Source organism: Physeter macrocephalus, chromosome 8 (assembly GCF_002837175.3).
Source record: "Physeter macrocephalus isolate SW-GA chromosome 8, ASM283717v5, whole genome shotgun sequence".
Classification (NCBI taxonomy): domain Eukaryota; kingdom Metazoa; phylum Chordata; class Mammalia; order Artiodactyla; family Physeteridae; genus Physeter; species Physeter macrocephalus.
The window spans coordinates 64,492,773-64,504,731 of NC_041221.1; the positions used below are offsets into that span (position 1 = coordinate 64,492,773).

An 11,959-nucleotide genomic window follows, 5' to 3' on the forward strand; every position below is an offset into this window, starting at 1 on the left:
TCCCTCTGTTGTGGCCTCTCCCGTTGCGGAGCACAGGCTCCGGACGCGCAGGCCCAGTGGCCATGGCTCACGGGCCCAGCCGCTCCGCGGCACGTGGGCTCTCCCCAGACCAGGGCACGAACCGGCGTCCCCTGAATCGGCAGGCGGAATCTCAACCACTAAGCCACCAGGGAAGCCCCATAAATTTACTTTTAAATCCAAGAAATTCAAAAAGAAGAGCACCAGTTTTCATTTTACAGAAAATTATACACCTGAATTTCTTTGATTTTTTTCTTGTAATTTTTAGCTTTTTCTCTCAACATATATATTCTGATAATTGAGTCATTTACTCATTCTGATTTCACATTCAGTGTTTACAAATAGAGTCCAAAAAGTTTTAACGTTGATTTTGTGTTACAAGTTTTTCCAAAAAGAAACTTACCCTCAATGCTGTAGGCGAGCGTGAATAGTCAACAATTTCACATCGAAAGGAATAACCTGTACCCCAGCCAGACATCACAAACTGCAAGAGAGCACATGCATATTAAAGAAGGAAATATTTGCTCAACGGCTACAATGAAGGTAGTTTTGAGTATGTCTCTTCATTACATTCTCAGCTGAGTCAGCAGTCAGTGCAGAAGGAAAGGCGGGCTAGAACAATTACAAACCAGGAACTCACTTGATATCAAAGCATCAAGAGTTTTCAAACTGATTCACTTTGTTATAAAGCAGAAACTAACACACCATTGTAAAGCAATTATACTCCAATAAAGATGTTAAAAAAGAGTTTTCAAAATTGTAAAGTCACATTTATATAAACTGTGTACTAACTAAAATGGCTATTTCTTGGAATGATTATTCTAATATAGTGGAGAACAGAATACTAGGAATGTTTTGTTTGAACAGCAAATACTGCTAATTGCTTGACCTTATGTACATCTCTATGTGCCTGTGCATATGTCTGTGTACTCTCAAAGGGGTGACTAAGTCTGAAATCAGTCTTTTCTGATAATTTCCAGCCTTTGCAATTAGTCAACAAATAAATGAGCAAAGCAACTTTCTCAATGTACTTATCCGATGGCTGCATCAACTGGGTTTTTCCTGTCTCGGCTAGTGGATGTAACGTGAAGTGATAGTCCATAGTTTTTAAATCAAGATCAACCAAATACAAGACTCACGTATTAGTTTTGCTTTGGATTCACTTGACAAGTAAGAGATGAAAATACTAACAAGAAAGTGCAGTCTGGCAAGCCTTAATTCCAACACACCCACAAAGTGACCTTAGGCTAGTGGTGAGAAGAAAAAGCCTATTGTTGATAAATCTGGACCTTAACCCAAAGATTACATTGACATTCTTTCAGTCTGACGGTGGGAAGGTCTCCTTTTAAAACAGTACCTGAAAAAGAAAAACTAAGGGTTCTAATTTAAAATTAACATTTGTATTAAATGGTTGGCTTAATTTAGTGTTCTGACAATATGACCAGTTCTTCTCTGGAGTCCTATTCTCACGAATGCCAGCATCTTCCCTAGGATGTCTTCTTTCTCAGCATAAGGATTATATCATTTTCTATTACATTACAAGTTTGCACTTTTAATTACTGTTAAAGCTGAAATGACAACTTTACAGTAAATTAACTTCTAAAGGCAAAAGTTTATGAGGCATAATCAGAATGACATTTTAATGGTAAAAAGAAAAGAAACGAAGGAGAAAGAAAAACTACTTAGACCGTGGTATTTAAAAACATTATCCTTTTTGATTGATACTAGCTCCTAGCTTGATTTGTAATATAAATTAATCACACTATTAACTTGGTAAATTATGAAATCTTGAGAATTAAGATTCAGAACAGTATAAGACATATATCATGGGTGAGAAAAGTATCTTACAAAAACAAGTCAATGAATTTTCTCAAAGGAACAAGGGAATGTGGTACAGAAATAGTTAAATCTGTTTTACAAAATCCTGATCTGTCAGTGAGCATCTTCCTATTCTTTTGCACTTGGACTCACTTCTGACTGATGCAAGTAACACTCTAAGTCCATCCACTCAGATGGTGATGACTGATTCCCCATGCTACCCTATGCCAAACAAGTGCTGCACCAAATAGGAGAAGCTGTGGGATGTAGCCTTCTGCAGGGTCTTCACTGGTCTCTCTTTATTTCTTGACTGGTGCCAAGTAACTAGCACACTCAAACCATCACTATAAAATGAGGCATGTGGGTTCCTTTAGTCTGATGTACTTCCTCTCACCTTACTCATATTTGCCCTAACATCCCTAGTAGAGGGGTTCACACTGTAGAGCAAATGTAATCGTGCCCCACCCAATAAACCATGTGTTTGAATGTGCCCTGGAGGTGATGTGCTGCTCAGCTGTCAAAAGTCTTTGTTTAAACAGAAAGTAGAACTTAATGCTTTCCTGATATTAAGTTTAAGAACATTCCCAAAGCCTGCAGAACTTCTGACATATATGTCTATATTTTAGGCTTTCACAAAGGAAGAGTAATAATTTATATTTGGCAGGTAAAAAACCCCAAAACTGCATATAAGTTACTCTAGTATTACTGGTTAATGGGAGATAGAAACTCTCAGATTCATATATTCTCAAAGCTTTTATGTTGTAATTGCTAAAATAGAAACCAAAACTTACTGGTTATAACTGGATTCCTTCCAGAGAAATATATCTGGGGACATCACATTCAGTGGTACAACCAGACACAGAGCATAAAGGGATCTGAGAGACAAGGTCAATCCTGACTCTATAAAATGAAAGAAGTGAGGCCCAGAGAATTTAAATGACTAGTTCAAAATCAGGTAGCTAGTTAGTAGTGCAACTGGGACTAACTAGTCCCTGGTCTCCTGGCTTCCAGGTCTGTTCTTAGCACTGTCCTATAGTAGGCGATATCCTATCTCTGATAACTTGCCCAAAGCATGTATTTTTTCTGCTCCCTAGCTCTATTCTATTACTCTTTCCCTTTCAGTTGCTTATGCTCCAGAAAGGACAGTAAGGTGACCTGTGAGTTAATTTTGGAAATAAAGTAGAAGGCAGCAAAGGAAGTCCAGACTTCAGGAAGGCCGTGAGAAATGAGGCCAGAGCAGATTTAAGGTGATCTGATCAGGTGGATCCGTGGCAGGAATCAGGTTGGAAGGATGCATGTGCAGAGGTCATGGTGTCTAGAGAGGCTGGAGAAGTCATGCAAGGCCCTCCTGGGACCCAGCTGTGAGGAAGCATAGGCTATGCTGCAGAGGAAGTAAGTAAGGAGAATAGGATGAGGAAGCCAGCCAGCATTGGAAGAGAAGCAAGAAATCCCAGAAAAGCAGGTAAGGGAGGGTGGCTGAGACTTGTAATCAGCAGAGGGGAGAGAGAGAATTCATGAGTCTGCTTTTGGGTCCTAGAAGTTCTCCACCTCTCTTATTGACAGTTAAGGGACAGCTTCCCTCACCTACTGCTTTGTATGAGTCTAAGTTCTCTGTCCCCCACAAAGCCCAGCTAAATCAAACCAAACAGTCTACCGCCGAATAGGTCATCAGGGCATGCAGAACCCAAAGCTGCTACCATGATGATGTCAACTCATTAAGGTCAGGATGAGCTCTGATGTCAGACCGACCTGGATTCAAATATCAGTCTTCCACTTACCAGCTACACTACTTTGGGTAAGTTATCTAATGTCTCCAACTCTGAGTTTCCTTAAAAGTTAACATTTATGGATTCATTCAATCATCTTTTATGGCTAACTGCGTACAAGTCCCTGGACTTAAATTTTTCTCACCACCTGTGAGGCAGACTATACTGAGATCCTCTAAGGAGTTCAATATCTGGTCTACATAAAACAATTTTTTGACAAACACCTACTCTAGTGAGCTGAGTTTCTGAAATGTCTTAAATCTTGGAGAGTTACCCTTACAGTCATAACAAGAAACATCATGACAGACAAACATAAAGACTCAGGCAAAATTCTCCCGTTAGGAATACTGAAGACACTTGCCTCATAACACATATACACAGAAAAGAGTACTATGAAAAAATTGTACGTTATCATCGCTTTCTTGAGTTCAAAGGGCTTTCGATTCTCCATGAGCTTTGGTCCCAGGGATGTGACAAAATAGACATAGAGTCCCAGGATGATGGTTTGTGGCAGAGGCGAGGACATGAGGAGCCAGTCTTCAACTCTTGGATCTAAGAGAAAAACAAGGTGTAAGTGCACATCCATTTAGCCAAGAGATAACTGACAGTAACCAGCATTTAAGTGAGCACCTACATCCTAACGCTGACGGTGGACTATCTGGTCACTGATCACTGCTATCTTTAGGATTTGCCAAGGGAAATCACCAGGGATTGTGATGGAGCTCGAAACAGTGAGGCTCAAAGGGCAAAAGGAGGTAGTGGTTACCAGAACCCAGGAGAGAGCCATATGGAGAAGCCCTTCTGGTGAGGAGCTGTAACCTTCAGTTGAGGAATTCAGCCAGCACAGCAATCTTGCAAATAAGGGGCCAGGGAAATCATACCCCAGCCTCACCCTCCTCCCTCTCTCTCCAGTCGCAGAACTCAACCAGAAACCAGAGGGCAGGGGAGCAAGCCCATGGATGTAGTTCATCCTGGTCATTCTACCAGGGGTACACAGTTGACTCTGGAGAACAGAAGACACCCAGCAAACTTTTATCATCTGTCTAGAACCACTAGTAACATGTTAGAGTTTCTCCATCCAGACATGCTTTTATATATATAAATGTTTGGTTTTGCTTTTTCTTAACTTTCTTCTTTCCCCAAGAAAACTGGGGAAAAGTGTTCTGTATACTGTATCATACAATTGAAAGGGGCTTTAGAATCACTTAAGTATCTAAAATGTGGGTTCTAGGTGTCCAAAATGTGGGCTAACCAATCTGATATTTTAAACAAAAACAAATAAAAAAGTACTAGCCTCATAACCATGTAAAAATGAAATTCATGTGGTCCCTGCTAGTTCTAGGCCATGAGAATTAGATCATTTAAAACTTGCAACTCAAGATGAAATGTGATTAATTCTATAATCTTAAGTAGTTCGGGTGTAATTTTACTAAATTGCCTCATGAAGCCAGAATATTATAAAGGAAAATATGTATGGACAAGTTTCCAAGTACATCTGACTCAAAATTGAGTCTTGACTAACCTTACGTTGCTAAATACCATCATTCTTGCTAATTGGGAAAAAGGGTGGGGGGAATACAGCCCTTGCCCACTGAAACTGCTAATGATGTGGCCAATTACCAAAAAAACGTTGAATATCCCTTCAAGTCTGACTTCCTACCCAATGCAAAAATTTCTTCAATAGACTCCACACCTAATGACTCACTTGGTCTCAGTTTTATTGCTGGAAAGTTCACATTTGATACTCAGATATACCAGGGCATGGCTGTAGCTATTAAAGGTGATTTATTCTATACTCAAATGGGCTTCCCTCAAAAATACTGACAGATGCCCTATCTCGAAATAATACATAAGCCACAAGTCAGCTCTAGGAGGGACCCCAAGATATTTAGGAATTTAATGTACGATAAAGAAAGCCTCATAAGCAAGCAGGGAGGGAGGAACGATTCAGTAAATAGGAAAACTGACTACTTGGGAGAAAAATGAGTTTGTGCCTTACCTTGTATCCTTATCCAAGCATGTCCCAAACTATGCAATATAAGAAAGATATTTAAAGTCTTTCCACAAAAAGTGGGGAAAGGCTACTAGAAATGCTAGGTTAAACAAACAAGTGCCTTTCTGCAGGATTTCTTAGTGCTTCATGTTTGTTGTGAATTGCCAAGATGAGAATGGTGGTATGCAGCATTCCCCAAACTTACTTGGCCATGGAGCCCTGATTTTTTGTAGACTACTATTTAACACCTTGTGGAACTAACGCTCTGTGGAGCACCGTTTAGGAAAGATAGCCCTTTGCCAAAATAAATTTATAAATGACGGATTTTTCCATCAGTGGGTAATCCAAACCTTAAATATATGAACATCATAAACCATATTAATATGTCTAGTTTTTATCTCCAATGAAATAAAGACTTAAAACCAATAGTAAAAGAAGGCTTCTGGAAGAATGTTAACATTATCACCTTTGGATGGGGACAATATGGGTGATTTTTATTTTTTTCTTTTTCTTTATAAGGAATTTTAAATGTTTCTGTTATTAATGGACATCATGGGCATGATTGAAAACTAGTTTTTTTGGCTTTTGTTTTTGTCAGCAAAGGAATTCCTGAATTAGAAATATTTTATTGTACTCTTTCACTAGCTCAGTGGGGGCAGGGGCGGGGGAAGGGGTGGTACGCGGGTATCAAATGACATCATATTTCTGGTCTTCTGCTGGTAGCAGTAGGAGAAACAGAAAGCCAGGAAATGCATGCTGGGCTGGCTCATTTTATTTAAAAATGATTTAAATAAATCATTTTTCCTGTAATTTAACATTTTAAGCACACACCTTTTTTTAAGAATCCTGAGTGTGACTTTCCAGTTCTACAGATTTTTTAAAAAATCTTATCTTTTAGGAAAAGCTAGCTAATTTAATTTCATATTATTTTCAAAGCAAATAACAGAACAAAACACCAAGCTTTTTCATCCTATTTCAGTCTGAGCTCTGATCCTGGCTCTCACATAACTGACTTGTTATGTGACCTGGGGCCACCGACTTAACTTCTCTGTGCTTAGTTTCCTCATCTGTGAATTGGGCATAAAACAGCATGTAGCTCAGAGAGGATTTAGTGAGTTATTTTAAGTAAAGAGCCTGGCACAACCTCAAGTTGCTCAGTAAGCATGGCTACTGTTATTTCGGCAGATCTCAGTTTTGTCAGCACAGCAGAATCACCTCTGGAACATTTATAAACCAGACAGCAAAAAAAAAAAAAAAAAAAGAAAGAAAAAGAAAAAGACTCGGCATGGGTCCCAGGCATCTGTATGTTGAAAAAAGCTGCCAAGGTGACCGTGATGAACCATCAACGTTATAAACCAGGGCTTCAGTGCTTCCTTCACCTACACTGAGGTCCTCAGTGCTCCTCACTAGGTGCTCTGCAATAATCTCTTATGTGATTTCCCTGCCTCCTGACCCAATCGGCTATGTCTTGTCTCTACACAACTGCCAAATTCACTTTCTAGAAGTAAAGCTTTGCTCAGATTATTCCTCTGCTTAAATTAGCTCTCCCTGCTGAGCGAATAAAATTCAAAGTCTTAATACGTCCACAACTCTGATGACTGCTCACTTTTCCTGCCTTCTCTCTCGGCAACAGTGATACCTTTCTGAATAGGAAGCCCACTTCTATGTGAGGCAGGAGGTTCCTGGTGATGAGACGTCTACAAGCCAGGTGGGGCTGGTGACTCGATAAGGGGGCTGTAGACGGGGTTGCTCGACAATGTTTAAAGTTAACTCTGCCTCAGCCTGTGATCCCACAAGTTACAAAAGGATCAGGGGTCAAGTGAGCTCTGTTTTCCCTAGAGAGGGAGGGAGAGTTTCATGTACCTTGTATTTAGCATCGGAGTTGGGCTTAGGTGTTAGGAGCAGAACCAAGATAAAGGCAGAGGATGGGAGGGCAGGCTGTCTGAGGGCCCATGACCCAGTGATTACCAAAGTTCTGACTTATTACTAGCCCGATAATGCTTTTTCTAAGAGCGTTCTAAAGAGAGAGAGTACAGGAGAGTACGAGGGCCACATACATAGAATATTAATGAACTTTTCCACGAACTAATTTTAAGAGTGTGTTCGCTTCTTAAGCAGCATGTACTAGCTCAAAGAGTACACCCTTTTAAAAGTCTAAGCACCAATAAGATGAAGAAGCTGGAAGGAAAAGCAAACATGTACCTCTCATACTCTGTGAAGTACTAAAGGTTCAGAGTGGCAGCAAATCTTACTCAGACATCGTCTTCTTGCAAAAAAATCACAACTATGTCTGAAAAGTCATCATCATTATTATCCAAATGCAAGGAAAGTTGCTTTTCAAACATTAAAAATGTTATAGCATTGTTTCAAGGTTTGACATCTCATATGTAAGAATCACAATAAACCCTCTTATAGCTTAAGTATTTATTAAACCGTTTTTAAATTCTGTAGCTGTGGAATTTTCCACATGAAATAACTATGCATGAACCCCACTTCTCCAGCAATCAGAAAGCCAATGAATATCATTAAGTTTTCCGAAGTCTACTCAGGATTAGGGCCAAAGCCAAGAATACACTTGAAATTCTTGGCACTTGATCATGGGCTCAGACCTTCGGAGAGTAGGCAAAGTAAAACTGGACTAAGATGGCCAGAAATGATTCCTAATGGCTCTCAGAGATCAATACCACACTAAGCAGAAGCAAAAAACCTCTCCTGTTACACGCGATAGTGTTCTCATAAAGTTATAAATCTCAACACAAAACATTTTAACCCTTTTAGATTTTGACAGGAAAAGAAAATGTGAAGAAACTTTTATAAAAAATGATATGCTATATTAAAAGTGTTTGAAGATGGAAATGCTCTATCAGTCCAACCACCACCACCGTTTGTGTTGGGATATTTCCCAAACAACAGAGCATTTTCATGCATATTGTCTGGTAGCTGGTGGATACCATTCTCATCTCTGTTTTGCTAACAAAGAAACTGAAACCCACAGACAATAAATACTTTGTTCAAGATCACCTAGCTGGTTCACAGTAGTGTCAGAACTTAAATCTAGGTCTTCTCACTACACATCCCTACCCTCCCTCTTCTCTCAAGATTTTAAATTAGGTTAGCTTCAGATAGGTAGCATCACCTGCCTCTCTCTCCTCCTCCTCTCTGCACTGTTTGCAACACTGCTTCCAGGGTTCTCCTTGCCTCTCCCTAACCACCTCCACCCCTTTGTCGTTCCTTTTTCTGACCTAATATTACTGAGCTTTCCAATGTAAGTATTCCTAATAAAAATAAAGTGTTGACCCATGAATAAAAGTGGAAGTGGAATTCAGAAGTAATTCATCTTAAAACGTTTTATACTTCTAGCACTATATAGATACTCATTGTCTAAATCTATTTGTCTCTTGAGTTAGGATATTGATTACCTGAATCTCTTGGGTTCCTGCAATTCGGATACTTAATAGCAAGGGTTGTATAGCAAGGGATCTATTCTTCCAAACAGGTCTATTTTTAAAAATGTAGCCAAATCTACTTGGTTTTCAAGGTTAAATTGTGAGAGTTCAGGTAGCAAGTTACACCTCTACTTTGAAAAGAAATTAAAATATTCATATTTTTAAAAATAAAAAAATAAAAACCATTAGAACAAAACAAAAAAATTAGTTTTTAAATTACTGAATTTATGAGAACTACTGTAAACCTTCAGAGAAAGATGACCTCTAAAGAAACCTACAATTCTCTGTACCATTACATAAGTTGAAAAACTAAGAAAAAAAATGAGAAAATATAAAAATTCCCTTAACTCTCCATTCACCAGAGTGAAGCTTCTCTATTTATGGGATCTCTTTCAGGTCCTTGGCATTCTTCAGGGGCAAAATTGTTAGGACCTTTTTCAGTGAAATAAGATAGGTTTTCAGTAGTCTACTGAGAAAGACAGCAATCATGAAACAGTGTATCTTTGCTGAAATCAGTGTAAATTGGAATATAATTTCAATTGTGGTAGGTATCAAGAGGTGACACTTTTCCTCCTGAATTTGGTGAACATGTGATTTCTAATTGATGGGTAAGAACTAATCTGAAGTGGTGATGGTGGTGAATATGTGGAAAGTAATTCAAATGTGAAATGTCAGAATACTAATCCTAATCAGGAAACATAGGTTCTAATCTTTTCTGCTAACAACTGACCATGATGTTGGGAAGGTCACATCCCTGGGCCTCAGTTTCTCCAACTCTAACATGAGGAGGTAGCTTTCATGATACCTAAGTCCATCTCAGCTTTAAAATGTGCTGATTCCTGTCTATTTAAAAAATATTTACCTTTGTTATATTATTAACACATTTCGTAGTAGTTATAAAAGCAACACACATTTGTGTGGTTTAAAAACATCTAGACAGACATTGATAAGGAAATAGAAATTACCCATAATCCTACCACACAGAGATAATTGCTAACCCTCACAAAAAAAATACATGTGGTGTTTTATAAGCTGCTTTCATTTAATGTATTTTAAACTTACTATGGCATTAAATGTTCTTCAACAACATTGATTTTTACTCTTTTAATGGGCAAGGGGAGAATTACTCCGGGCATTCTAGAATTACTCAGGGGTTACCCTAGGAAACGCTCCCCATCCTTTCTGATACGCCCCTGGGGGCTGCAGCCCTTCCCATTCAAGAGTCATCCTGGACAGAGCCATTGTTGGCAGTAACTGTTATTTCCCTTAGGACCATTAGGGCAGAATCGAGCCTAAGAGCCCCGAGCCTCCAAAATCACTTCTAATGGCTACTGAGTTGGAATGTACCATCATTTATCAACTAATTCCCTTCCTTGGATATTAAAGCTATCTTCACTATTATAAACATCGTAATGAACATCATCTGTGTACCTCTATCTTTGTACATATCTTCAGTGAAATCTTTGACACTTCCTCATTAACTAGTAATAAAAATCAATACGTGGGGTGTCAGTGAGGGAGTGTTAAGTTGCAAAGTCTCTCGTTCTGTTTCAATGAAATCTTATTAAATATGGAAACCTGACAGGAAAAAGAAGGATGAGCCATAGTTAAGAAATTTGGTTACTTACCAGCATCTTTGATCCAATTACCATAAAGACGCACGGTCCTCGATGTAAGATCACTGAAGGCCATTTTCCACAGGATTTACTCGCCCTTACAATGGGTTCTTCAGTAAAACAAAAAAGAGATGTGTTTATGATCTACGGATGCAAATAAAGCCAAGTTTCTAGTAATACAATATTAAACATGTTAAAAATTTAATAGGAATAACTGGCAAAACAGCAAACTTACTGAGGGTAAATGCATTAGTGAACCACATTAAACCCTGATGCAGTTGCAAACATTTAAGACTTTTCATCATAAGGACAAATGCTTAATTCACTCAAAAAGCTGATGTTCTATGTACGAGATGCAAAAGGAGTATGTGAGTCTAAGAACTGTCATAGGAGCATCTATCTCCCTTTATGGAAACAATATAGGTCAGGAATGGACTGTACCTCCCATGGCAATGTTGAAGTAAAAACCCAGAAGAAAGTCAAGATGACAAACTTTCAGAAAAGATACTCTGATCCAGACTTTTAGCTGACCTTCAGGCATAAGAAGATCTTCTATATTCAAGTGTTTATAATTTAAGTGAAATAGAGGTAGAGAGAGGGAGGAAAAGAAGATCTACAAGAGCCAAGGAGAAATTGCCTAGTTTATCTGGACTGATGACAAAAACAGTTGGAAAAAGAAGTCTTTTGAAAAAGACCAATGAGGGAAAACTAGCTCTATCATGTATTAAAAGATATTCTAAATATTCAGTAATTAAAAGTGTGACACTAGCACATGAAGAGGCAAACCAATGGAATAGAACAGAACATCCAGAAACACACCAAAAACTTTGGGGATTTTAGTACCATATTTCATAAGTTCTAAGATGTACACTTTCCCAAATTTTAACATCTCTGAAAAACAGCACACACCTTACAAAGGAATGGTGCATCATAAAATGAATAGTAGGTTTGATTTCAAGTCACATGGTGGGAAAATGAAAAGTTCTAGAGATAGCTGGTGGTGACAGTTGCACAAAAATGCAAATATACTTAATGCCATTGAACTTTACACTTAAAAATGGTTAAAATGTTAAATTTTACATTATGTATATTTTACCACAATAAAAAATAAACCCTCTAGGTCTGCAACAGAAAAATTCAGACTTTATTCTAGCATTCTAAGATAAAGACATTTTAGAATATACATATATAAAGTATATATATATTTTTTTTTTTTTTTTTTTTTTTTTTTTTTTGCGGTACGCGGGCCTCTCACTGTTGTGGCCTCTCCCGTTGAGGAGCACAGGCTCCGGACGCGCAGGC

The 11,959-nt window shown here is 38.5% G+C and overlaps 1 protein-coding gene across 4 annotated transcripts in view; it reads right to left on the reverse strand.

Moving 5' to 3' along the window:
- The window catches only part of ELOVL7 (ELOVL fatty acid elongase 7), a 68,392-nt gene that overhangs the window by 14,051 nt on the left and 42,382 nt on the right, over positions 1 to 11,959 (reverse strand). For 3 of the 4 annotated variants that reach the window (XM_024126407.2, XM_055086580.1, XM_055086581.1), the window contains 3 exons: positions 10,670 to 10,767; positions 3,964 to 4,154; positions 422 to 502 (listed from right to left, as the gene is read on the reverse strand). In XM_024126407.2, the coding sequence (XP_023982175.1) occupies positions 422 to 502; positions 3,964 to 4,154; positions 10,670 to 10,733 (336 nt within the window). In that variant the 5' untranslated portion in view covers positions 10,734 to 10,767. Of the gene's footprint in view, positions 1 to 421; positions 503 to 3,963; positions 4,155 to 10,669; positions 10,768 to 11,959 lie in introns of those variants that run through there. The other variant, XM_007116465.2, reaches the window with a different exon arrangement.